The sequence below is a fragment of the Lactuca serriola genome, chromosome 1 (genome assembly GCF_051521515.1).
Source record: "Lactuca serriola cultivar US96UC23 chromosome 1, Lser_US96UC23_V15, whole genome shotgun sequence".
NCBI lineage: Eukaryota > Viridiplantae > Streptophyta > Magnoliopsida > Asterales > Asteraceae > Lactuca > Lactuca serriola.
The window spans coordinates 44,054,007-44,077,221 of record NC_136408.1 but is presented as its reverse complement, the minus strand read 5'-3'; the positions used below and the strand labels follow the sequence as shown (position 1 = coordinate 44,077,221).

General features: G+C 36.6%; 2 protein-coding genes across 3 annotated transcripts; one reads left to right on the top strand and one right to left on the bottom strand.

Annotated features, from left to right (window-relative positions):
* The first annotated feature begins 1,624 nt into the window (after positions 1-1,624).
* LOC145086367 (RNA-binding (RRM/RBD/RNP motifs) family protein) lies at positions 1,625-3,679 on the top strand. Its single transcript, XM_079024119.1, has 10 exons — positions 1,625-1,909; positions 2,192-2,254; positions 2,353-2,434; positions 2,506-2,577; positions 2,657-2,711; positions 2,839-2,887; positions 2,966-3,066; positions 3,151-3,220; positions 3,299-3,381; positions 3,485-3,679. Exons 1-10 carry the CDS (start codon positions 1,697-1,699, stop codon positions 3,513-3,515), a joined length of 819 nt encoding a protein of 272 aa, XP_078880245.1. The 5' UTR covers positions 1,625-1,696; the 3' UTR covers positions 3,516-3,679.
* A 255-nt stretch (positions 3,680-3,934) lies between these two features.
* On the bottom strand, positions 3,935-7,058 carry LOC145086352 (inactive protein kinase SELMODRAFT_444075-like). 2 transcript variants are annotated; one of them, XM_079024106.1, is made up of 9 exons: positions 6,695-7,058; positions 6,448-6,608; positions 6,257-6,351; positions 5,264-6,171; positions 5,013-5,176; positions 4,817-4,893; positions 4,475-4,622; positions 4,247-4,396; positions 3,935-4,153 (listed from the first exon to the last, which is right to left on the bottom strand). In XM_079024106.1, the coding sequence occupies exons 1-9, from the start codon at positions 6,861-6,863 to the stop codon at positions 4,103-4,105; spliced, it is 1,923 nt and encodes a 640-aa protein (XP_078880232.1). In that variant the 5' UTR covers positions 6,864-7,058; the 3' UTR covers positions 3,935-4,102. The 2 variants fall into 2 exon arrangements, with proteins under 2 accessions (XP_078880232.1, XP_078880236.1); XM_079024110.1 differs by having other exon boundaries at positions 5,013-5,173; positions 6,695-7,057.
* Positions 7,059-23,215: the final 16,157 nt, after the last annotated feature.

Below are 23,215 nucleotides of genomic sequence, written 5' to 3'. Positions count from 1 at the left end.
GAAAGAGGGGAAAAAATAGATGTAATAACTTAATATTGTAATATTTGATTTTGAGATAATAAAAATCAAATATGTAGTTACATTTATTTTTTTAAATGATTGTTAAGCTCTAAAATAAACGTCCAAAAAGTTGTACTGTTTTCTAAGTTGGTTAACAAATTGGAAAATACTCGTTAACGTGATCCCAATGATATAAGATTCGTAAAAATCCGACTCCAAAGGAAAGAATTATGGATTTTATAAAAATAACCAACCGCATAATTAAAATTAATTACGTCGAAACGCTACTTAGAGATTAGTTGGGTTTTGACTAAAAGTGTAAAAAAGAGATTCATAGTGCTCCTCAAGATAAAAACTTTAGGAAAAAGAATGTCGAAAACTGGATCCGTATGATAGATATATGATTTTTGTAAAATCATTTATTTTACCCCTGTTATGCAAAAAAATAAAAGTCGAAACTAGCGTAAAACAACCTAAAAGAGAGTTGTTGTACTCCTTGAGATCATCACATAGATATAAAGAGGGCTTAGATCGAAACCCGCACGAAGAAGTTATGATTTTCACAAAATCATTTTGTGCATGTGAGGTGCTCGCCTATACATGTCGCGCAGCTGAAACCAGATTTGAGTAGATTGCAAGTGACGTGGCCAATTGTGGAGTGACACGTGACTTTCTCTGGATGGAGCCATAATGATTACACGCAACACTTAATAGCACGTAATATACACATAAAGATGGGGAAGGCTCACGATGTAGATAATGAATAAATTACTCAAGTATTAGAAACATATATATGAAATAAGTTGAAAATAGATATTAGATAAGAAAAATGAAAAAGGGACGGGTGAGAAGGTAAAATTGGTTGGTAAGGACACATAATTCTAATCTTCATGATTCTAATCCTCCGTAGTTTCCTATAAGAGGTCATGTCTTCGGTAAGGGCTAATTTTTTTGAAATCTAAACTCATGTTATCTTCTTATTTACTTTTTGGCTGAGCTCTCCTCCTCACACTCTCTATTGTGATCGTCTCCACTATCCTAACAACAGTTGTCAGATGTCTTCTATGGACTTGGTAAGCACAAACAATGTAAAGGATGTTAGGCCCTAGACTACGCCAATGCTACTATGCTACATTGATTCTAAGCCTTTATAATTTCCTATCAGACGTTATGTCCTTGATAAGGAATGATTTTTTCAAATCTAATATCACGTTATCTTCTCACTTCCTTCTTGGTCAATATCTAATCCTCACACCTTCTAATTTAATCGTCTTCACTTTTCTAAAAGCAGCAAATAGATGTCTTATATGGACATACTAAACCACCGTAGTCTTCCATTCCGTAAATTTGTTGATGATCAATTTCACATCCAGCGAATGTCATTCTTTTTAAAGAAATTAAATATCCTTTTACTTTTGTTCCTATAAATCATTATATATTATTAAATGATTACATGTGTCATATTAATATATTAAAATATTATTAATTAAACATTAAATGTTACATGTCACTATTTAATTGGATAGAAATATATTTATTTCTCTTTCTTTTTCTTTTTAACTTTTCTTATGCATACCTCACGTGGAGCGCACGTGATTTAGTTTTTTTTTTTTTTTTTTGTGCGTCCTGATTTCAACGGGAATCAAACTAGGTTTTAGGACGGATTCTCTTCCGATTGGGGTTTCCGGTTCCGACGATGGCGATTCCACATCCTTACGATCCAGTATATTACAGCATTCCGTCCATTCCTCCACTGGAGTATGCCGGTTATGAAGACCCCAACGCCATTAATACACTCTTCGTTTCGGGTCTACCTGACGACATTAAGGCACGTGAGATCCACAATCTCTTCCGCCGTCGACCTGGGTTTGATTATTGCCAACTCAAGTACACGGGCCGCGGCAATCAGGTCTTGTTATGAATCAATTTCGTATAAAATCGTCAAATTATAGGCGTATGCTTTACGCATCGTGAATTTTGGAGGGTATTTCTTATTTAGTCGCCCTCTTATGAACCAGCACTTCAATTTCGTACCAACGAAAACCACATTAGTGATTGAAATCCTATGTTTATAGTGAATTGAAATATAAACAGCATCTACAAGACTTGGTGAACTGCAAGAGTAAATTAAAGTAGCCTTGTTGTTGGTTCGCTTATTGGAATTTAAGCAGTCTGTTTGACGACTTTGCAGGTTGTTGCATTCGCAACTTTTGTAAACCATCCATCAGCAATGGCGGCTCTTCGTGATCTGAATGTGAGTAATTTCTGCCGCTTAATAGCGCTACTTGATTGACGATCTTCGTAATTTTGAGTTTATAGCTGAAACTGACATGGTTGATTAATGATTATCAGGGTGTTAAGTTCGACCCTCAAACTGGTTCTACTCTACATATTGAACTTGCAAGATCAAACTCCAGAAGAAAGCGGAAACCAGGTATTCAGTTGTGTGGAGTATTATATAAGAATGAATAATAAACAATGAGTGATGAAGTCGTTAATTTGCAGGCCCTGAAGCTTATGTTGTTATTGATAAGAGATCCATTGCTACTAAGGATGATCAAGATTCTAGTGACGATGGTAATGATCTACGATCTCCCTATAAAGAGAATCATAAGTTATAACAATGACACATGTTAAACTTCCATTGCATCTTCAGGAGATAGTGAAACTGAAGAACCATCTGAAACCGACAAGGATAATGCAGCAAGGAGGTAGACTGCATAAGTTTGGTTTGATTATTAAGCTGATTCCCAGTGTCATTGCAATTCCATACGATTACAAAAATTAAAATAAAACTCAGAATGACTCACTCCTCTTTCTTCTTATGTCAACCAACAGTGATGAGGAGACGACTGGGGATCCTGACAATACTGTAGGTGCAGAAAATGTAAGCTTCTAGCAATTGTTTGAAGTTGCAACTGCTTCTTTCTGTGTTATTGATGTGTTGCTTGGTTGTGAGTTACAGGAACAGACAGAAAATACAGTGGATGGAGCGTGTTCGACTTTGTTTATTGCAAATTTAGGTCCCAATTGCACGGAAGATGAGCTAAAACCTGTTCTTTCCCAGTAAGTATAGCCAGACATTGAGATTTTTAGTTTTGTTAATTTGCAGTTTATGGTGATGACCTGTATTATGCATTTTGGTTATAGGTACCCTGGATTCAACACACTCAAGGTGCGCAACAGAGGTGGAATGCCTGTTGCCTTTGCGGATTATGAGGTATGTCAGTTTATTTTATGTTATTTTTGACTTCAAGCGAGGCCAATGGATTGGTGATTGATTGTTGGTTGTTGGCAGGAGGTGGAGCAAGCTACTGATGTCATGAATGCCCTTCAGGGAAGCACACTACAATCATCTGACCGTGGAGGCATGCATATAGAGTAAGTTTGTGTCTCTATATCTTTATTTTTACAGTTTGGCAAATTTCTAAAAGTAATAATAGATGGTATGTTTGATTTGATGATTCGATGTCATTGTCTACAGGTATGCAAGATCAAAAATGAGAAAACGGTGAAAGATGAAACCCTTATCTTTAAGTGAATTGGATTCTTGTGGTTGTAGGAGTCGAGGAGAAATGGTAGGTTGGCTGTATGTGTATTTAGTGTATGTATATGCTTGCAATCACCCAGGGTCTCTTAACTGTTGACATAATATAAATAATATTTTGTTTTGAGAAAACCTTTCAAGTGTTCTGCTTGTGTCTTAATCATATTTTCACAAGACTCAAAAGCTAGATGTAATTTCAAGATACCAAGGCTCTTCTATCATATGCTTTACACTCAAAACAAATTCTATGCTTTATACTCAAACAAATTCGACTTGTTTGTTTTTATAGTTTTTGTCAAATCAAGCTTATATGCTTTTTTTTTTTTTTTGAGCCCACCCAAATTTTCATATGATTGTTTAAGGATAAAAGAAAAGCAAAAATAAACATGTAGAATTGGTTAATTTGAGGATTTCAGAAACTGCTTCCAACATTCATTCCATTAAAGACAGCTATATCTGGAGTGAACTACAAAGTAGCTATTGGAACAAAATGGCCTACTACTCATATGACAGCTCTTGTATTGTTACTACTCCCTGCCTTGAGAGTTGAGTCAGTCACACGTGACTCGATTCCATCATCACGTCCCCCTCCAGCATTCGTAGCACCTTACCACATATAATATTTAAAGTAAACGAATACTCTCATTACAAGTTTACCCTTTTTTTCTTTATGAAGTGATTCGGTTTGGAAGGAATTACCTGCGACATGCGAGGTCGTAAAAGAGGATCCCTTTTGATACATAGACAAGCAGCTTCCAACATGCAACAAACTTCATGTTCTGAGTAACACTTTCCTAACCGAGGGTCAATTAACTTATGAACCACATTATTTTCCAACAACGGACGTGCCTACCAAACATGAAACAAAACATTAAGTCACAAGCAAACACTTTTTTACCCCTTAAATTAACCAAAACTCTCTCTCACCCATTCTGTGAGGCATTGTTGGCCCTTAGGCCGGTTGATATCCACTGCTTTTCGCCCAGAAACAAGCTCCAAGAGTACTACACCGAAGGAATATACATCAGCCTTTTCAGTCACCTCCCCACTTTCCGCATACTCTGGAGCTAAATATCTAATGCCAAATATACAATTTTGTTATTCACAATAGCCTAATTCCACAACTAAATGCAATGCTTTCGGGAAGATTTCAAAAATTAAACCAAACTTGCAATCTTGAGTGAAGGATAGGACCAACTTTGTAAATTATTGTTTCACAAATCACAATATTATGGAAATAGCATAAAGGAAACAAGAAGGCTAGCTTACCCGAACGTTCCAATTACTCTTGTTGCTTCTCCTTTGTCTCCATCAGGCTGCCACCTTGCTAAACCGAAGTCCCCAACCTTACACACAAAACGGTGCTTTTACTTTTAGTCTTTTACCCATACCCATATGATATATAATAGAGGAAGGGGCTGCTTTTGACATTTAGCAAAACTAGCGGGTAAATAAAGTGAAATACCAGAGGTTCAAAATCATGGGTGATGAGGATGTTGTTGGGGCGCACATCACGATGAACAATGCAACCGACTCTGCATTCTTCATGAAGATATCGCAGTCCTCTCGCAGCTCCCACAGCTATTTTTTGGCGCGCACCCCACTCTAATCGACCTTCATGACGTCCTGCTAAATTAATAATTAAACTCCCTTTACACTTTATACTATATGTACATAAAAGCACCAAAATAAATAAATATACTATATAAGACTTGCCATAAAGATGAAAATCTAATGATCTGTTGCATATATATTCGTACACAAGCAACCTTCTACCATCTTCAACACAAAATCCAATCAACATAACAACATTTCGATGTTGTGCACAGTTGAGTACTTCAACTTCGGAGCAGAATTCTTGATCACCTTGAGAACTTGCAAGCTTGTGTTGTTTCACAGCGACTACTTGTCCATCTGGAAGAACCCCTCTGTGAACCGACCCAAATCCACCTTCTGCTAAGAAATTCGCCTGAGAAAAACCTCCGGTGGCTACCTCCAGCTCAGAATACTTGAACCACCGTGGTGGTTTTCCGACCACCGGAGCTTTGTGTAGACATATTGAGCACAAGGGTGGTGGGCCCGAAGGCATGCTTCTTGATAGAGAGATTGCTTCCCTTACACACCCACCAAGAAAGGTTTTATTTTTTGTAATTGATGTAGCTTCATCTGTGTAAGATGAACAGCTTGAGGTCAGGATGTCAATGATCCGTGGTTGAAACCTTAAACTAGACGAAGATGATGATGATATATGATCATCATCGGTTTCAGAGTCTGAACTTGATTCAGTGACATCTTTTTTCTCTTTTTTAGTCAAAGATTCTACGTTTTTTACAGGGGCAGAAAATGGTGAAGTGCCCGGATCGGAACTTGAGAACGATGAAGTTCCGGGTTCGGTTGTGGTAAATATCTCAGGACTACTTGTTGGAGTGACAGACGGCCCTTTAATGGGACCCACTCCCACTGATGACTTTTTGTTTATTTCTTGCTTTTCACATGACTTTTGGGTCTCCTTTTTAGGAGATCCGGCTAAATTCAGACGAACGACTTTGGGTTGTGATTTCTTCATTATCACAACATTGCATTGTAATTCTTCCATACACGGCTTTTGTTCATGTTTCAGCTTTCTACAAGTAATACAAAAAAGTAAGTGAAAGCAAAAAAACAAATGAAGTAATATTGTAAATATATGTTAGAAAATTGAAATATTACTTGTCCAAAACAACCCAACTAGCATGAAACTTTTTGGCTTCTGCAGCAACTACGCCACATGGGGTTCCATAAACTACTTTTATCTTCATATTTACCTATTAGAAAAATCGGAAATTAGTTCGCGGTGATCAAGAAGATAATGAAATCACATCAATTGGTGAATCTGGGATAATATCGAAGCTGAACAATACCTTATCTGGATCATACACATCATGAAGCTGAAGAATCATTTGAGAGCAAGAATCAGTAATACTGATATCGACTTTCTGTTCTGGAATTGTTCCCGAATCCGACTTCCGATGAACACTAGCACAATCTCCAGAAAATCTTGGAAAACCCCACAGTTTTCTACCTATGAAAAGGGGAGTAAGATTATGATCAATAATGTGTGTAAAGATATTATAAACATGAAGAAGAGTATATATATATTAATATTACCAGAAGTGTGTGAAGGGGTGACCACAAGCAACGTAACGAAATGCCCTGGTTGAACCACGTGAGTCAAAGCCCAAATCAAAGCAGTACTCTTTTGAATTTCTTTCGATGCCTTTACAGCAACAATCACCTTCTCCAGCTTCCCCATGTTGCTTTCTCTACTCAGTGACATAAATGAAAATGCTTTGGAATATGAGATTCCTTTAAAATCTAAAATGTAATACTTTATAAGGAAAATTAACAAGTAACCCAATTAATTCGTATTGGGGTGTGTTCGTGACACTCTGCTCCCCACCACAAAGTTTTGATTCTATCATGGAAGGAAGTACAGTACAACCAGACGAATTTTGGGTGTGATGTAACGGTGAGCGTAAGAATACCTCCAAATGACGACCTAATTTCCCCAATAAATCTCCGTGAAAGGCGTTCTACCAATTTGATTGAATATTCCAAACCTGGAAAAGTTTAAGCAAATGAATCCAAAAGTACCATAAATGAGGAACTCTCTAGCAGGAACGTCTCCTATTCGAAGCACATGTGCAAGTGCAACACAAACAAACAATTACAGTGTCTGAAACTTTGGAAGGTATCAAAACGATGAAATTCAGCTGACCTAACTAGTTATTAGCCCAAATGCACCAGATCACATCAAAATTTTGTGCTTATGATCCAGAATCCGAATTCTTCTGTTCACACACTGTTACGAAAATAGTTTACTATCAAATCAATCACCATACGACATGACAACAGAGTTCTACAATTTTTGTGCTTATACCTTTCGCTTTAATAGCGATAAGAAATGACGATTTCATCCATTGATCCACAAAACGTCCACTATTCATCAATAATCACACTCGAAATAACGCTAGCATACTTCAAAAGTCACAGGCATAACGAAAACGATACATTCATGTCGAAGTAAATTTCTGCTGTTCAAAAGTAACAAGGTAGAGAGCGCACTTAGATTTATTATTCATGGAAACAAAATACAACAAATAGTTGAAACGATGGCTCAATGCAACATACGTACAAACAACCAATAATATGATTCATCTAACCACAACAACAGTATCACATTGCTGTTTGCATATCATCTTCAAAACCAGGAAACATGAATAGAAAGAGATTTAAGAATATAAAATGATTGCGTGAGGGTTTCGTGTTGAAAATCGTAAATAGAACATCAAATACTCGAAATCAAAATTTTCAAAAAGCAAAATGTAACAAATGAATATTATCATTACCATCTGTAACGAAGATTAAATGTGATGAGACTCAAGAATCTGAAGCGAATAGTGTCATTATCTTCTTCGTAAAGCACGTACAAACACAAGCTTGCAGGTGTGAGTTATGACTGTGTGTGATAACTTGCAGAGTTTTTTTTTTTACTGTTTGAGCTCGAAGGAGAAATATTTATGGCGACTGTTGGGTTTACGAAATTGCCCCCGGTTTTGGACAAATCTTCGCATCTGACCTTTTCCATTTAGGCTAATACTTAAGTTGGTTGGAGGCTTAGTTTTATCAAAATAGGTAACTTGTTTTATACGTGGAGCTCGGTCCGGTTAAAACGGGTAACTTTTTAGAATGCGTCACAAGAAGTTAGGCAGGATCATAATATGCATATGCTTGTGTCAAATCCTATAAATGTACGTAAAAATTGCTAATGTCATAATTTCTCATGAACATTCCCCTTCTCATTAATTTCCAATATATACACAATCACAAGAAAATAAAAGAAACACTGGCAGAATACATGTGGGCCGATAATCAAGTAAATACAAGGTCTAATAATATAATACGTAATACATTAGCGTTCCCACAGTTTGAACACGAAGGTCTGTCTCAAACGTTTAGAATGGACCGAAAGTCAAAAGAAGCCGAATACATGTGGGCCGATAATCAAATAAATAAAATACCTAACTATACGCGGGTGGCAAAAACTTAAAGTTTGTCAAAAAAACTGAACCATTTTAATCAAAAAAATATGATGTAATTTTTAATTTTGATTAAACCGAATACATATGGTTTAATTATGGTTTTCATCTAAAACTAAACCACTATAAACCGAATCGAACCAACAATATTAATAAATGTTTTAATATAATATAATATTAAATATATTGTATGAACTTACTACGAATTAAAAATTTTAAAAGTAATTACTTGGAATTAAATATAACAAGTAATCTTTTATATATCTTTATATCTTAAAAAGCATTTAGCATGTTTTGCTGAATTTTAAAAGATACATATTTTAAAACAACATTTACAACCAATTTATGCATTCTTGAAAATCAGAACTTACCCACGTAACCATTGAAAAAGTCAACAAACAAATTCTCCAATTTTGTGCTTAGAATATTTTGTGCTTAGAATATTAGAGATTCATTCAAAACAAAGACTCATCAAATTATTCAAATCCCCATATTTTCGGATTTCAACCATGAAATTCTTAACCTCCTCATGGTTCCTCTCTTTTTAACCACCATTGGGCGCTGATTTTGGTCCCACTGCTCAATATGTTTGCCTTCAAGGCTTCTTCTTTCTCTCTAAATAAGAAACCCTAATTGTATCAACTTAGCCATTATCTCTGATTTCTGAATTTTAAGGTGTGAAGAATGCTCTCGCTTCTTTGCAACTTAGTATCCCTCAATTTTAAAGTTTGTCACCAGCATCCTTTGCTAGCCCCACTTACACCACCACTCACAAACGCACATGCACACCATGTCAATTGCTACCGTCCACAAACTCTGTCTACCACGACGACCACCGTTGAGCGTCGAGCACCGCCACCATCATTTACAGCTTTGAGTAAAGCCATCACGACCCACAACCAACAAGCCCATACTAATATCACCACTCAAAGTACAAATGAGGCGGGGACATTTAGCATTAGAGTAGATCGCTTAATTGAATTCGGCTTCAAAAAATCAAAAAGTTTGCGTTCATATCTTTCTCTCTGCAAAAGGTTGGATTTCAGATTTTGTACTTATTTTTTGTATGTCATCCATCTCAGTTCTTCCCTCTCTTTCTTTTTCATTTCTTTTTTTGCCTATTAGACAACCACATCAGACCAATGCCAGAAACCTCAACGAACACGTGCAAAAAAAAAAGATATAATGTGTCATTCATTCAAAATGTTTATATTTTTCATCTTGAAATGAAGACCTAGAGTTGAGCAGATAAGTAAATTTCCTTCATTTTCTTATACATTTTATCTTTTTTCTCTTGATTACTAATGTTTTTTTTTTACTTTTGATTTCCCTCATTTGAAACTTCGTATTTTTGGTTTCTTTTGGTTTCTACTACAATCCTTCTCAATGAAGGTTAGTAGCAGACCCCATGTACACTTTTGTTATCTTATTATTCTTTGTAAACTTCAGACCAAGGAAAAGTCTAGAAAACAATGTTCTGATGGAGCTATTGATCATGGTTCTCGAACAGGTATGTGAAAATCTATTAGATTAGGATGAAAGGAAACTATCATTTGTACTATGCCTCTCATTTGTACTATGTCTTCTAAGGTTTAAAAATTTGTAAAGTAAGAAATATTTGAGCATGTGTATTGATTTATGCTGCATGTTGTGGTTCTTTCTAATGTTTTTTCTCTTCATTTCATGGGTCTTACTTACATCTCTGTTTATACAACTGGTAAAGGCTTTCTTCCACCTATTTATAAGTTTTCAAAATAGAAGACGAGCTAAACATGATTGGTTTATGGTTAATACTTTTTTTTATCTCTACATAGCTTAGAATTAGAGCAAAGGATTAAAATTTTCCAAGGAAGTGTTATTGTTGTATTTCTTGAACTTGATAATAAAATAATGAAGGTATCGTCTCTTTTGGCATCCGGTAGATTTCCTAAGAGCAAAGTTTCATATTTATGTAAGTTGTTGGCGATTTGTACTTTTAAAAGTATCTTATTTTAGATTTTATTGATAATGTATACATGGATAGAAAAGGATTCAAAGTGGGTCAACCTCACTAAAGAGGCTCAAAGTTGAAAATTTTCTACTTGAGTTTAGAAAATTAGAAAATTTTCCAATAGAAAATGGGTATTTGAAGGGGAAGCCACATGCCTTTTCATTGATACAAGACTTGCATTACTGGAAGATAGTATCAAGGTGAAGTGTAACATCCCGGAATAGCAAAGAGTATAGTTGAAGGGCTAAAAGAGTAAATTTGGAAGGGAACTCGGCGAGTCCATGGGTGGACTCGGCGAGTAGAGTCGCGACTTGGTCGCGTGTTAAGTGGCCGACTTGGCGAGTCAGTAAGGTGGACTCGGCGAGTAGGCGCTGAGTGGAGAAAACCCTAATCCTCAGGGTTGAGCCCTATATAAAGAACATAACATTCATTCCCCCAGCCTCTTTACTCATCCTCAAGTCCAGAAACCCTTAGCCTTGTGTGTGAGTGATCATATTGCATTGGGAAGCTTGGAGAAGCAATTGTTGAGGAAATCTTGAAGGATAGGAGGCTTGGAGCAAGGGGCTTTGCTTGGATTCGAGTTCCATTGCAGTTGGGGCGTTCTTTTGAGGTAATATCTCGTCCTTGGGTTGTTATTCTTATGGATTCATCATTATGGGGTTTGTGGGGAGCTTATCTTTTGGTGTTTTGGAGTTTAGAGGTTAGATCTGAGGTTGCTACCTCAGATCTGGAATGGAGAAGGGATGGAATGCCTGAAAGTCCCTGTGTTTGAGTGTGTAATGAAGCTATCATGTCCCAAACCCTAGCCCTAAAGTGTTAAAGGCCTAGATCTCTTTGGATTCACGTAAAGTTTGCCACTTTACGTGATGGATGGGTTGTAGGAGGCTAGATCTATGTTTTGGATCAATTGCATGGCCTGGAGTGCTTCTGTATGGATTCAGACCGGTGGTACTCAGCGAGTCCCATGGGTGGACTCGACGAGTTGCTTGAAGATGAGCTGGAACTCGACGAGTTGGAAGAACAACTCGGATAGTTGGATGAAGATGGCCTGGAACTCGGCGAGTTGTATGAACAACTCGACGAGTAGGTTGAAGATAGCCTTAGACTCGGCGAGTCTGTTCTTGGACTCGGCGAGTCTTGTCGAAGAGTCCCAATATTTTCTGGTCGAGTCGAGAATCGGTGAGTCAAGGGATGACTCGGTGAGTTGTGTGCGAGTGGACTCAGAGTTGTTGGACTCGGCGAGTCTCGGGGTGACTCGGCGAGTTAGGTCGCAGATTGAGGGAAGTCCTGAGCTTGGGGACTCGGCGAGTCATCGGGTTGACTCGGCGAGTAGAGTCAGTCAGGGGTTGACTTTGACCTTGTCCAAGGGTTGACCAATTGTCTTCCGGGGGTATTTTGGTAATTAAGGGTATTTATTGAGTTGAGTGTTTTGGTGTTTAGTGGAGGAGTTCGTGTCGGAGTTTGGAGCAGCGGGATCTTATCCTTTCAGCCGGCAGTTTCGAGGTGAGTTATCCTCACTATATCAACAGGGTCTAAGGCACCAAGGCCGGCCCTTATCGGATTGAGATCCGAGTAGTTGTTGTTACGTTACTGCTTTGATAAGTTTGCATCCTGAGAGCTAGGATGGTATATGTTAGAGACCTGATTGAGATCGGTATCTTGAGAGATAGGGAGATGCTATGCTAGTGACCTGTTAGGTCGATATCCTGGTTAGGATGATGATATGTTATGTGATCTGTTTGATCTGCTTGTTGACTGTGAATTGCTATATGAATGTATGTATATGTGCACATGGTTGTTTGGACTGGAGTTGGGTTGAGGCGAGTCCTGCTTTGTGTGACATCCCCAAAATTACGGCCAGAAAAGACCGATTTTGTTTATGCTTTATAAAATCAGAGTACTTTTTTTTATAAAAATATTGCGGAATTTGTTCCCAGAAAAATACGATAAATGCGTTATCAAAACATTTTCGAAAAAACGTATTTTATTCATTTTAAAACTTTTGGGATGTCATTGTCAATACAGGAACATAAACATAAACGGAACTTACATTTATTTACACTAGTGATCTACATCTCTTTAATCTCTCAGTGTAATGTGACTTCGTATCAACACCTGTGATATAAATAAACTGAGTGGGTCAGGTTGGGAAACCTGGTGAGTACATAGGGTTTTCAACCCACAATAATATAATTATTATGTTTATACAATCAAACAATCATCCCAATTACCCATTCCCCATTATCTTCTTTACTCTTAAGGATTTAACCTAAGAGTCATCTATCCTGCATTCATTTATTCCAAAGTCCCTTACTTCTAGGGTCATAGGACTGACACTAAATCCATAGTTGTTATAGTCTACTCATCGGGTACTAAATCCATAGCTACCAGTGTTCATCTAATAGGTACTAATCCCATAGCTGATGGGTTTTGGTCATAAGACATCCTATGTGCTCATACAAACCCTAAAGCTCGGATCTAGGTTTCTCTATTGTACATACTTTGAATCCAAGACTTTGAACCCTAATACTAGCATATGGAAATCAGAATTCACATGTAAATAGGTTTAAGAACATACCTTGATTGTTATATAGCAATAACAATCCAATTCCTCCTTGAATTGACCTTGGAAAGCTGAGAGTCACAAGTGTCACTCCTCTAATGGCTTACAAACACCATAAGCAAGTGGAGAAGGTATAAGGAGAGAGGAGGGAGGTTAGAATTCGTATTTGGGACCTCTTGGGAAGGGATACACGAATTCATAACCCTAGGGGTGTTTATATAGGTGTAGGAATAGGGTTTCAGTCATTATCCTTATCTAGTTGCTTATCCACCAAGCAACCAATAAGATAATCCTTGAATCCTTATCATACTTGAATTCTAAGGCTCTATATCCTTAAATTCGTCCAACCTAATAATAAGATAACTCTTACCTTATTTTGTAACTATCACATAATTACAATTCAGCCCCTCTAGTTTAATTAATTACACTTGATCACAAAATTAATTCTTAATTAATTATTGACCAATATTAATTAAACAAATATGATTTCTCCTTTAATATATTATTCTTATAACATATTAATAAATCATATTATCCTCTCTCTCTCTTTATTCATTTCTCCAATCAAGTTGCTTTGGTGAAGGCAACCCAAAAGGACCATGCACCATCGGGTCAAGTACATACCAAAATAGTTATGGACTTAGACACTAATCCAACAGTCTCCCACTTGGATAAGTCTAATAACTATTCTGCGTATGACTTCGGATCCCGATCTGCAATCGTAGCTTTCCAAAGCCGCTGTCAACTCTGATCATATCAAATACGCGTGTCCTTAGATAAGGGATCATATATTCCTCCATTCTAGATATCATATGAGATATGATTTCAAATCATTCTCTTTGTACTATATCTCGATTCCCGATTTATGACGACTGACTAATTGAACAAATCAAATTAGCCCTAGCCCGGCCGAGCATTTACGTTTGTCATCACTAAACCATCGAGGGGCCCAAAGATATCGCTTTTATCCTACTTTGGATAAAAGGAACGGATAAACTTTGATACAATGCTTGCTTGCACTCACCCACCGAATTACACACAACAATATGTTTTATAACACCAAGTTACTGGTGCGTTTACATATTATCAATGTGCAACCGATTTGCAAGATACAACTCACACATCTTGGTTTCAAGAATATATGATGTTATCGTCTCACCAATCACTCGTGATACAATTCATGGAGTGATCCAAGTGAGCGTGGGTTTAATCCAATGCTCAAATCATATTCATAAGCACTCATGAATGTTGCAGCAAACATTTGCTTATGTCTAATACTTTTCTAGACAATCCACACACCAATTCACGACAGTCTTCATTCATATCTACTTCCAACATATGAACGACTGTGGCCCGTTTGAATAATTCGATTATTCTTAATAAACTCAATTATTCTGGAAGTCAAAACATGCAAATGTGAAACACAAGAATAATACTAATCCCATATGGCCTCAAACCTTTGAGCATAAATAAAACACCTTTTATTTATCACCATATTGATTACTCATTATTTGTCGTTTCGGGTAATCAACTTCTTACTTGAATTACAACACTTGTCCCATGCTCCTAGCATGCACACAATGTTTACCTATGGTTCTTACTTTGTGAAATAGATCACATTGAACACATTTCCAATCCTTCTCATTTCACAACTCCAAATCCGTTTTTCATAAGTCAAAGAATATCAAATTCTTGCTACTTATAGAATATGCTAGATTCTAACATTCTATGCAACTATCCTTTCGTAATGTCACTGCACCAAAGTCACAAAGACTATTGCCAATGATATTACAAAGTCTTCTATCGGAGATTGTTACAAGACAATTCCATAGATGTGATGTCTCTCACTCAAAGTACATTCTTTGAACATCCTTTTGCATAGAAGTTTCTAATCTAATCATAGATTTCTCAATATTCAATTCCCAATATGGACACACTTCCATATGACAACTCATTCTTAATAGAATCTTATCTATTCGTAATGATGTCGATATGGTCCATCCAATATGGAAACATTTCCATATTTTCCAATACTATACTTCCAACTACTCACAAGCGACCAATCATCGTCGAACTTTGGATTGTCCTTTGATAGTTGTTTAATTGTTTTTAGTCAAAACCAATTCTAGTCCCTTTTCCCTCTAAATGCGCTCGACATTTGGAAAATTTTAGAATGGTCAAACATTAAGGCATTTGCAATCGATCCTATACCCGAAGCGTATGGGACACGACGCATAATGTTTTATTTGCTATGTTCTCAAAATTCGAATAGTGAAAAGGGATGCCGTAATCATAATCGAAATTTTAAGAACACACTTTGTACCTTTGACTAAATTTTATTAACATTTCTCAACCTAAACCTTTAGATTTGAAATGAAGCATAATATTCTCTCCCTTAATTATAGCAAAACAACTCTTCAACTATTGCGACTTTGCAAAGTATGACTCTTGTTTTCTATAATTAATATTGCTAACCTTGCAATACTTTCCATAATAATCATACAATCATAACTTTTATGCTCCCACTATCATTATGATTACTATAAAACATAACACTTATGCTCCCACTAGCTTCGACATGTATTCATAAACATCTTAACTTCCAAAAAACAATCCTTATTGAATTTCTTAAGTTCATGTTTCTAATACTTAGTGCTTTGATAATCCTTTATCAATGCTTCTTGAACTTATACACCTTTACCTTCGATAGTTCATATGTGTGTCTAAACAATTAAGACTAATTGCCAAACCTCACAATTCAAATTATGGAAAGGGATGCCGTAACCATAATTGAATTCGAGAATGCAATTTTACAATCACTATCTTCTTAAAATCTTTCTTAGCGAAAGCATTTCCTCACAATCATTTTCATGAAGGAGGAAATCTTATGACACTTAGATTTTAAACGGTGTAAATGTTCCTATCCATGTGAATTTGTCAAAACCAACGTTTACGACAAATTCAAACTCATATGGATCGAACTTTCTTAATCTTGATTTCTTGCCTCATGGTAGGACAGCTGCCCACCACGTCTTCCAAGTAGTTAAGCATCTCACCCTTTCAAATCAATGTACCTTTCATTGATTAAGGTGCCTTGCCTTTTATGCATTCAAGATGAGAACTCATAGAACTCATATGCATAATTAACTCAATTGGAACAGCACATAATAATGTCAATACGATAGGTTGTCAACCTCAACTCGTGTGCTAGTGATGATCGATAAGGTTTATTTGATTTGTTCTTGAAACCTTTCAAGACCATTAAGGCTCCCACTGACTCCTTGACATATAAGATTCTTTAAACATTTCTTGACAAACAAATATTCAAGAGTTAGTGTAGCTTTTATCAAGAACACTTCATAAATTGGTCCTAGTCGGTCTTTGTCTTATTCAAGACATCACAACTTTCCACATTTGATGAATGTTGTAAACCTTTAATACTTTTCACTCAATGTCATAATCTTAACTTTAAGACTTGTTATTGGAACGAAGTATGATTGACTTATTGATTTAACCATTTCTTCAATTCTTGATTCCTCTTCTTAGACATACAATTGTACTAAGACTCACTTAGAAGATCAATTGAGATATGGTTCTTAATCATTAAGACCTATCATAAAGCATAAAAGCTACTCTCCCTTCTTCTTAGAATGGAAAAACTTTTATCTTTCTGCCTACTTGATTCTTCTTATTCGTTCTACTATTGATCTAAACCCTTTAATCAATTTAGAATTACACTTAATCTTGTAAGTATAATCATATTTACTAAGCCTTTAGTAAATCATGACGAATATCTTTGTTATTCTTATGGTGAACTTGATCAACACACTACTTTGTGTACTTGATCTCCTAGTCCTTCACTTGACACTTTGTCAACGAATTGGTTTAATTTCCAAATATGAATTTCTCATTCATCATGCAACCAAGTTGTCTGATTCCAAATTTCTATCCAATTGAAACTTTGGGCGATGAGAAACTCTCCCTATTTGGTAAATTCTTGACATTTCCATAAATAACATAACTAAGAATCATATCCATCAATTTTCATAACGATTTCATTGTAAGGAAATAAACAAATAAGTCAAACAAAATTTATTTTATTTATAAAAGCAGCGGAAAAAATTTGTCCTTACAATGCAAAATCCATTGAAAACTATGTAAAAGGAAAATTTCTAACAACTCTATCATAACTATTTAAGCTCAAAATCTAATCTTCAAGTCCTATGCGATCAAGATCCATCTCTTGGTGATTAGATTCATCTTGCTCTCTCAACAAGCTTCCTTTCTTTTTACCGATCCTGCAAAAACACTCAAATGCAATCTTATTACATCATGTATTAAGAATCAATGAATAGGAACTTAATGGAGTTAGATAGTGGATTTTTACCTAAAGCACAGTCATACCTTTGACTCTCCCATCTCTTAGATCTCTTAGGTAATTAGGGCAACTTCGTCTCCAATGCCCCTTCTCTTGGCAATAAAAGCAAATTGACTCTTTTGGAATAACACATGGAACTACTTCAGACATCGCCTTTCTCTTATGATCAAACTTTTCGATCATTGCATGTCTTTCATTGCCATTGTCTATATCCATAGAGGTCTTGAAGGCAGATTCACCAATCAACCTTGCTTTTCTATTGCGCCAAACCATTGCTGATTCGGCAGCAATAAGCATATAGGTGAGATCTATAAGGGTCACGTTGTGGTTCGTCATATAGTACTCTCTTACGAACTCACTATATGAGTTGGGAAGTGACTGAAGAACCCAATCAACAGCCATCTCTTCACTAACGACGGATCCCATCATTCTTAGTCTATCAATGCGCGACTTCATCCCTAGGACGTGTGCACACCCCGACTTTCCTTCTTTATGTTTACTTGCCAAAAGGGCTTGAGTGACATTGAACCTTTCAATTTTACAATCTTGTGGGTTAGGGAGAATAATTGGAGGAGGAGGAGGAAGTGAAGCATGATTTCTTGATCCTCGATCAAATCGTGGAATATCATCTTCATGTGGAATGCTTGTTCCACGGGATTTGGGAAGACCATAGTTGTCGAACTTTGACATCTATAATACGGGAGAAAACGAATTCAAGTTAGTTGATTGAATGAGTCCTTAGTAAATCACCCAAATGAGATACTAAGGCTAGGACCCAACACAATATTCTACAACTCGGGAGAGGGATGCCGTAACCCTAATTGCAGAATATTTGAAGGTAAGTGAATGACGATTCACTAATTTCCACCACGAAAAACGAAAAAGAAATTTAAGTTTTAAATCTATGAAAACTCCTAGATCCTTTGAGATTCATTGAACTTTCAATGGCATGTTTAAATCTCGATATGCCCCTCTTGTTTGTGACTGGGATGCCGAGGATCACAAAGCGGGTGTGAATAACCATGCAAACTACATGGTGCACTCACATATTACAGTCACCTATTCGATGTGCCGGTAAACCACACACGCTCCACCGAACTATGACAAACATTGAGTCACCCTTTGCTACCTTTGCTTAGACCCATTTAGTGTGCCGGTTAACCACACACGCTCCACTAACGTCTTCGCAAGGGCACAAAGTGTAATTTCATGGAATTGCATCAATTCACTTTTGCCTAAGTAACTAAGATTGGGAATTTTATAAAACATTTAGTTACTTGATAATTATACTTATAATGGAAGGTTTCGTCCTATCCTACCCGTTCGGCTAACGACCCTCCACTAGTCAAGAGTGCGGTGGGTAAGAGTGGATACCCATTCAATCGCCATTTTATAGGCAATTTCCTTAAACACCCCTTATAGACCAGCTTCGTGAATGAGGCCTACTAACGGTAAGACTGACTTTTAGTTATACATATATAATGTTATATATAGTATAGGGTGTATTTTACACTTTTAAAATATTAGGTGGTTCAATTTAACAATTATACTTTTAATTCACTTAAATTGTAAACCTAAACTTTTATGGATTTATTAATCCTCTTTAATTAAACACCTTAATTAGTTAATAAAACCATAAGGGTGTGATTTGAACTTTTTCAAAACTATACTTGAGTTTTAGAATTTAACATTCCTAATTAAACTTTTAATCAACTTTTAAATTCCAAAACTTGAGGGCAAGTTTTGAAACATTTCAACACATTAGGGATTAGAATTTAAATATGCATCAAAATTAAACTATTTAATCAAAATTTAAATTCCAAAACTTGAGGGCAAGTTTTGAAACCTTTTTCAAAACATTAGGGTTTCAACTATTTAAATTTCAAAACAACAAAACTTTTGGGGTTCAAATTTAAACTATAAAACCTAAAGGGCCAAATATGAAACTTTTCACAACAACAAGGATCAAATAACAAATAATTCAAATTAACATTTAATCACATAATTATCCATATTTGATGATTTCTTGCAAAACAATTTATCAATTTACTTAAAATAATTAATCAATTATCTTATAAGGAAACAATTATCTTATTAATTGATAAATATCTTCAATTAGATTAAAAATATAGTCAAATATATCATATAATCGGATTAATATTAATCTAACATGATAAGGTAATTATCCCAATGCAAAAACAACAAGAAATCCCGAGATAAGCACTGTCTGACGCACCGACTCGCCGAGTCACCCTCTGGAACTCGCCGAGTAGGGCTGACTCGCCGAGTCCAAGAGTGACTCGCCGAGTCAGGTCGAACAGTGAGGCCAAAACACGATTTTCAGTTACATCAAGCATCAATACAATAGAAACCAATCATGGCTCTGATACCACTGATGGGTTTTGGTCATAAGACATCCTATGTGCTCATACAAACCCTAAAGCTCGGATCTAGGTTTCTCTATTGTACATACTTTGAATCCAAGACTTTGAACCCTAATACTAGCATATGGAAATCAGAATTCACATGTAAATAGGTTTAAGAACATACCTTGATTGTTATATAGCAATAACAATCCAATTCCTCCTTGAATTGACCTTGGAAAGCTGAGAGTCACAAGTGTCACTCCTCTAATGGCTTACAAACACCATAAGCAAGTGGAGAAGGTATAAGGAGAGAGGAGGGAGGTTAGAATTCGTATTTGGGACCTCTTGGGAAGGGATACACGAATTCATAACCCTAGGGGTGTTTATATAGGTGTAGGAATAGGGTTTCAGTCATTATCCTTATCTAGTTGCTTATCCACCAAGCAACCAATAAGATAATCCTTGAATCCTTATCATACTTGAATTCTAAGGCTCTATATCCTTAAATTCGTCCAACCTAATAATAAGATAACTCTTACCTTATTTTGTAACTATCACATAATTACAATTCAGCCCCTCTAGTTTAATTAATTACACTTGATCACAAAATTAATTCTTAATTAATTATTGACCAATATTAATTAAACAAATATGATTTCTCCTTTAATATATTATTCTTATAACATATTAATAAATCATATTATCCTCTCTCTCTTTATTCATTTCTCCAATCAAGTTGCTTTGGTGAAGGCAACCCAAAAGGACCATGCACCATCGGGTCAAGTACATACCAAAATAGTTATGGACTTAGACACTAATCCAACAATAGCTACCAATTCCTAACAGGTACTAAATCCATAGCTACCGGTTCCTAACAGGTACTAAATCCATAGCTACCATCTCCTAACAGGTACTAAATCCATAGCTACCAACGTCTAACAGGTACTAAATCCATAGCTACCAGCTCCTAACAGGTACTAAGTCCATAGCTACCAATGTATACTCTCATCACCTTATATCTCTCATCGTTCATCTACCCATATCATACCCATCATATTCGTATATATAAAATACGTATACAGTTTAAATCATTTAAAACATGTATAAAACGTTCATCCAGCATAGACAGCAAGTATTCAGACAATAAGCACACATAGCACGTAGTTTATATAAAATACTTCATATCTATGTGTAAGATGAAAGGGACTATGCACTCACCTGAGTAGGTGGTGACTCAGCACTCGAACAACGCTTCGATACTCTCAAAACAATTTCCTTCGAGAAAACCTAGTATCAATACCACTAGGGTTTAGTCTAACGATAACCGCGACAAACTAATAGTCTAGCTATTATTATTATTATATAAGCATTAAATAACACTCCATATAACTCATAATAATAGCCCAAATACTCATTATAAGTTCCTAATAATGTTACTATATTAAAACATAAGCTATACTAAAGATAAGGTGGGTACAACTCACTTACAGCGGGTTTTTCGCAAAATCGGGCTTCGCTGGAGCAGCGTTCCAGAGCCGAAAGGCTCTTTTCTCGAGGCTCCGGGAGCCTTGGGGCTTCCTTCGGGTGCTAGGGGGTTTACCCTAGGCTTTAGGGGGTTAGGGAGGCTTAGAGAGAGAGTTTAGAGAGAGAAAGAAGAGGGTTGAGGGGTGAGGAAGTTGGAATGCCCGGCACCTCTATTTATAGGGGTGCTGACTGGTCTACTCGCCGAGTAGGGGGGACCTACTCGCCGAGTTGGTCCATGTGGTGGCCTTCTGGTGGTGCCACGTGTCCAATTCTGGTGGTGCCACGTCACCCCTATCGCGTATCAGCCTTCGAACTTAGAAAAATCATAACTCTCGCATACGAGCTCCGTTTTCGACGTTCTTTATATCCACGCGTAGGTAAAATCAAGATCTACAACTTTCATTTAGACTCCGTTGGCTAATTCTCGACCGATCTCAATTTTAACAGTAGGAGGCGTTTAGACTGTTAAATGACCGCGAAGAATTCGTAATTCCTTCATACGAACTCCGTTTTCGTCCATATTTTTACCGTTGAGTTCCTATTAATGAGATCTTCAACTCTCATTTAGGTCGCGTAAGCCAAAAACCGCTCGAACTAAAATTCGAGTTTTGGGCCGTGCACTGCTAAGCCGAATCTTAGAAAAATCATAACTTCCTCATACGAAGTCATATTTGGGCGTTCTTTTTATCGACGCTCTTAGTTTAACATATTCTACAACTTTCGTTTAGATTGCTAAGGCTAAATCTCGCTCTATCGTAAATTCACTATTTACGCTTCCCGGTGCCGTGCCGGTTTTGCCGTAAAACTTCGGCGGGCCATAACTTCTTCGTTATAACTCGGATTTCGGCGTTCTTTATATGTACGGAAACCTTATGACATATTCCACAACTTGGTTAAGATTATTTATTCTAAATAATCTTTTGTCGAAAAGTCATTTTCGACCCCTATTGCCTCTAAATTGTCTAGCCCGGATCTACGGGCGTTACAATTATCTCCCCCTTAGGATGATTACGTCCCGGAATCATCAACGAAACAGGGCTCGTATAATGACTCCATATGTCATCTCTTCATCCTAGGTAATAGTTATATCTTCTATATTCCTTCAAGTCTATCTCTTAGACTTATTGACTGTAAGCAGTACTTGATCGTGCACCTGCTCTCTTCCTTAGGTTAGACTCCAAATTATGACCCTCAAGTCACAATCTCAATCCTTACTGGGTACAAACTTAAGATGAGTTCTTTTGTTACTACTATAGATCGATGTGTCATATTCTAATGATCTATCATCGTACGTTGCAACACTTAGACTTAGGTCTCCTAAAGTTAAATTCTAAAACAAGCTATGCCTTCCTTCATGTTCTAATGTGATATAATCACACTACCAACTTCTTTAACAACGAGTGCGATACTTCTATTGATCGCTTTGATTTCAATCGTTTGGTTTAAGTCGGACGCTACATCGAACTTGGTTCTCTGAACCACGCAACATACTTATCGTAGTCGGACTCGATTCGATATGACCACTCGGGTCAGAATATCAACAATCTTTTTAGTCATTACCGAAACGATGGTAACGACATACTTGAATAAAACGGAATCAATTATTAGCTTCTCGGTAACCTTGTGACTTTCCCTGATCCAAGTGTGAGTCCTGTGCTTCCGGTAGTATATGCATCTACTACCTTTCACACCTACTCATACTCGTCCTAAGTATTGTCTCGCAGTTTTCCAAGTCACCATACAAGAAAATCACATAACAGTTTAACACA